This window comes from Herpailurus yagouaroundi, unplaced genomic scaffold, assembly GCF_014898765.1.
Source record: "Herpailurus yagouaroundi ecotype Mexico unplaced genomic scaffold, PumYag 62803, whole genome shotgun sequence".
NCBI lineage: Eukaryota > Metazoa > Chordata > Mammalia > Carnivora > Felidae > Herpailurus > Herpailurus yagouaroundi.
The window spans coordinates 1-4,064 of record NW_024416574.1 but is presented as its reverse complement, the minus strand read 5'-3'; the positions used below and the strand labels follow the sequence as shown (position 1 = coordinate 4,064).

General features: G+C 43.4%; 1 protein-coding gene across 3 annotated transcripts in view; it reads right to left on the bottom strand.

Moving 5' to 3' along the window:
• LOC121024285 (diphosphoinositol polyphosphate phosphohydrolase 3-beta) overlaps positions 1–3,913 on the bottom strand; it is a 6,125-nt gene extending 2,212 nt beyond the window's left edge. For 2 of the 3 annotated variants that reach the window (XM_040466540.1, XM_040466542.1), the window contains exon 1: positions 2,997–3,912. In XM_040466540.1, coding sequence (XP_040322474.1) covers positions 3,235–3,729 — 495 coding nt within the window. In that variant the 5' untranslated portion in view covers positions 3,730–3,912 and the 3' untranslated portion in view covers positions 2,997–3,234. Of the gene's footprint in view, positions 1–2,996 lie in introns of all 3 variants that reach the window. The other variant, XM_040466543.1, reaches the window with a different exon arrangement.
• Between the last annotated feature and the right edge of the window lie 151 nt (positions 3,914–4,064).

The following is a 4,064-nucleotide window of genomic DNA, read 5'->3' as shown; positions in this document are numbered from 1 at the left end:
TCACTGCTCTGTTTATTGGGGGGGGAGGTATGAGCAGAAAGATTCATCTGTTCATTTTTTGTAAATCATCACAGAAATAATATGGGTGCTATATACTGACTCTCCAGGGAAAAAATTTCAACTATGCATCAAACTCTTAAAAGATGTAAGTTATTGACACGATTAGGTTTGTTAGCTCTGTGTCAACTGTTTTGGCCTGAATTGTTTGGATTTCTCTTTTAAAATGAAAGGCTTTTTGGGTTCTTTGGGCGCCCGGGTGGCTTAGTCTTAGCATCTGACTCTAGATCTCAAGCCATGATCTCATGGTTCATGAGTTTGAGCCCCGCATTGGGCTCCCTGCTGGCAATGTGTAGTCTGCTTGGGATTCTCTCTCTCTCCCTCTCTCTGCCCTTTCCCAGCTCACGGTCTCTAAAAAGTAAATGAACATTTAAAAATTAAAAAAAAATGAAAGGCTTGGGTTCTTTCACTTAAATTTTTCTAGACTGAACTCCAGAAGCATATATAACAAGAACTGCCTATGTGAATCTGAAAGCTTAACTTATTGTGATAACTGTAAAGTGTTCTGCTACAACTTAGAAATGCAAGCCTTGGGGGGAACCTGGATGGCTCAGCCAGTTAAGTGTATTTTGGCTCAGGTCATGAGCTCCTGGTTTGTGGGTTTGAGCCCCACGTCGGCCTCTGTGCTGACAGCTTGTAGCCTGCTTTGGATTCTGTGTCTCCAGCTTCTCTCTGCCCCTCCTTCACTCTCACTCTATCTCTCTCTCATAAATAAACATTACAAGAAAAGAAGTGCAAGCCTTGGAAGTTTTACAAATTACATAAATTAAAGACCTTGGCAGTGAAGAAAATTCTAGCAAGTGATAGACTCAATCCAAATGTTTCTAAATAAAATACAGCAAATATTTACAGGCTAACAATTCTTAAGACTTGATTAATATCAACACTATACTATCTACACTTGCCAAATACATAGTTCAAAAGTCAAAACATGAGATTGTGCATTATTCTAAGAATTCCATGTATAGGTTATATCCAGGTATTTGTGGCAGTATTTTTATTTATTTTTTATTTTTTTAAACATTTATTTATTATTAAGAGACAGAGAGAGGCAGAGCATGAGCATGGGAGGGGCAGAGAGAGGAGGAGACACAGAATCCGAAGCAGACTCCAGGCTCTGAGCTGTCAGCACAGAGCCCAACGCAGGGCTTGAACCCACAAACCGTGAGAGCATGACCTAAGCCGAAGTAGGATGTTCAACCGACTGAGCCACCCAGGTGCCCCTGTGGCAGCATTTTAGATGAGGGCAGTCTTATGTACGAAACAGGTGTAAAGCAATGATCCAGTTCCTTTGCTATTAGTGTATACCTTGAAAAATCTCGAGTTACCAGGAATACCTATTAGTTGATTTGGACTATTGTAATAAAAAGCCAAGAGGTAGGATTTAGAAAGTTTTTTTTTTAATTATGTATTTCTGTATAAAGAAATATATTTTTGAAAAACAGATGATCTGCATAATTTACAATATGAAATTATATAATTGTTTTTTAAAGGCCGTTGGTTTTCTACTCATTCCTTTGATAATATTAATTTTTCTTAAATATGAGCTTTATTCAGACATATTTATATATGGCAAAGATTTTAAAAAAACCAATTGCATCAAAGTTTTACAAAATATAACAATAGTCAATACTACCAGCCAGCTTTTGTATTCTTTTTAAATGTTACTATGCAAAATAACAAAATATTTGAATTATAGTTATTACCCAATTATATTTATTATTAGCCTATAGAATATTTTCTAGTTGTTAATTATTATATGTAAAAAGATATCACCCACCTATACTCTCTTCACAATATAGACTTTTTCTCAACCTTCCTAAGAGAAGATAAGGAGTTCTAAGAAGAATCAAGACTTTCAAAATTTTTTAATACAGAGTACATAAAAGTGATCCCCCCAAAATTAGCTGTGACTCGTGGTCCTAGGCAAGTTAACAAGGCAAATGTATGAGTTTTTAGTTTGGCACCCAAAAGAGTTTGTCCTGTGACAGAAAACATTTATCCTGAATCTTTAATAGAGATTGTTCAGGTGTCCTGACACTTTAAGAAGTCTGTACCAGCCAAGTATCAAGAAAGGTACATCACTGGATTGGAATGTAATCACCATATAAATCCCATGCCTATGGTTATTGCTGGTCAGGAGGGTTAACTGGAATGTCCACTCAATTCAAATATGTGAAATAACTTTCTTTCAAAGACTAGTTAATATTGGGAGAACCATGGTTATTCTAGGGTATTAAGAAATGGGCAATGAAGTTGCAAGTTGAACACGAAATCACTCCCTACGAATACAGTTTTCATGATAACATGTACACATCAGGATGTGTTTGGCTAACAATACTTATCCAAGAAGATATTCACTGTCTAAAGTAATATTTGTTAAAGTACATTTGGGCTGTATGGGAAATGGCCACTTCAAATAAGCAGCAAAAAGTTACCACTGGTGAAATTTTTTTGAAAATCAAATTATGTACCTATGAGTAAAGAAACTTCTGAAAAGGCCAAATTAGATCACATCACTAAACACAAAATTATTGCCCAGTGAGGAAAGACCATAAGATGTGAAATTTCTTAAATATTAAAAAAAAAAAATCCATCAATGATCTTTAAACCAATTGCCATCACAGAAGGGCTGGCGCTAATGCTGTGAATGAGAAAGGAGGTTAAGAAAAAAAAAAAAAATTAAAGATGCCACACCACCAAGATGTTCAGATTTAAAAGGCCTTCACTACAAAACAAACCGCAAGGCTACGGTACTAAAAATGCACACGTGCACATACACACGTGTGTGGAAACGTAAAAGAAAAGAACAACCCACAGCGTGAACACACTTGTACACACACACACACACACACACACACACACACACACTAAGAGCTGAGCAAGCAGTTAAGGCACCTAAAAAAAACAACAAACAAACCCACGTGGTTTAGGCTTACCGAAATCTGTTACAGTCCTACGAAGCAGCGATTTTCAAAGCATCTGAAAAACGTGCAAATTGTCTGAAAACAGTGCCTGGCAACTGAGACAGTTTGCAAGCGTGATTCAGAGGTCTGCCAAGGAAACAAAAGAAGCCCCCCTCCTCCCCGAGAGACCGCACTAGGCAGCAGAGGTGCTCCGGGCACTATTTATTCTAAGGTAGGCGGAAAGCAGAAGTCTGTGCAGGAGCGGTACATACTAGGGATCGCTCTGTGGCAGAGACGGGGCCACCGAGTTTCCATTGGTTGGGGAGCCGCCCAGCTTTAGTTTCTCCAGATATTCGGCATGCACGGGCTTGTGGCACTGGAGAACCTTGATCGCATCTTCGATTTTGAACCACTCTCGCTTCCTTCCAATGCTAACCGAATCTTCCCAATCCTCCAGAATCTCGGTGACGGTCAGTACGTACACGTACGTTCTGTGCTTGCGGTCTTGGTTCTGTTCGAAAATGCCCAGGAGCCGGCCTAACTTCCCCTTGACTCCCGCCTCTTCGAACACCTCTCGGACAGCCGCACTGCCCGGCTCCTCCTCGGGCTCCATGCCCCCGCCCGGCACGATCCAGCGGTCCGGGTACCGACTGCTACTCACTAACAGCACCTCGTCCTCGCGCTCGCTCCGGAAGCACAGGCACGCCGCCCGCTTCTTGAACCCCTCCGGGTCGTAGGTGCGCGTCTGGTTGGGCTTGCACTTCATCGTCACGGCCACCCGCTCCCGCCGCTCGCTGCTGCTGGGGTCGCTGTCGCCGCTGCCACCGCAGCCGCCCGAGGTGCCAGAGAGAGAAAGGGCCCAAGAGAGGAGCAGCGAGAGAAAGCGCTCTGGCCAGGAGCCCCGGGAGCCCCGGGTAGATGAGGCAGGGGCGGGGGCGGGGACGGGGGCGGGCGAGATACGTCAGTCAGTTCGTCCCCCGTGCGGCCAGAGGGTCCCGAGCGCCGCCGCCTGACTGGACGAGGCGCCGCCGCCCCCGCGCCCGCGCCGGAGCCGGAGCCCGCGACCCCCGCCCCCACCCGCCGCCAGCGGGTCCGCCACTC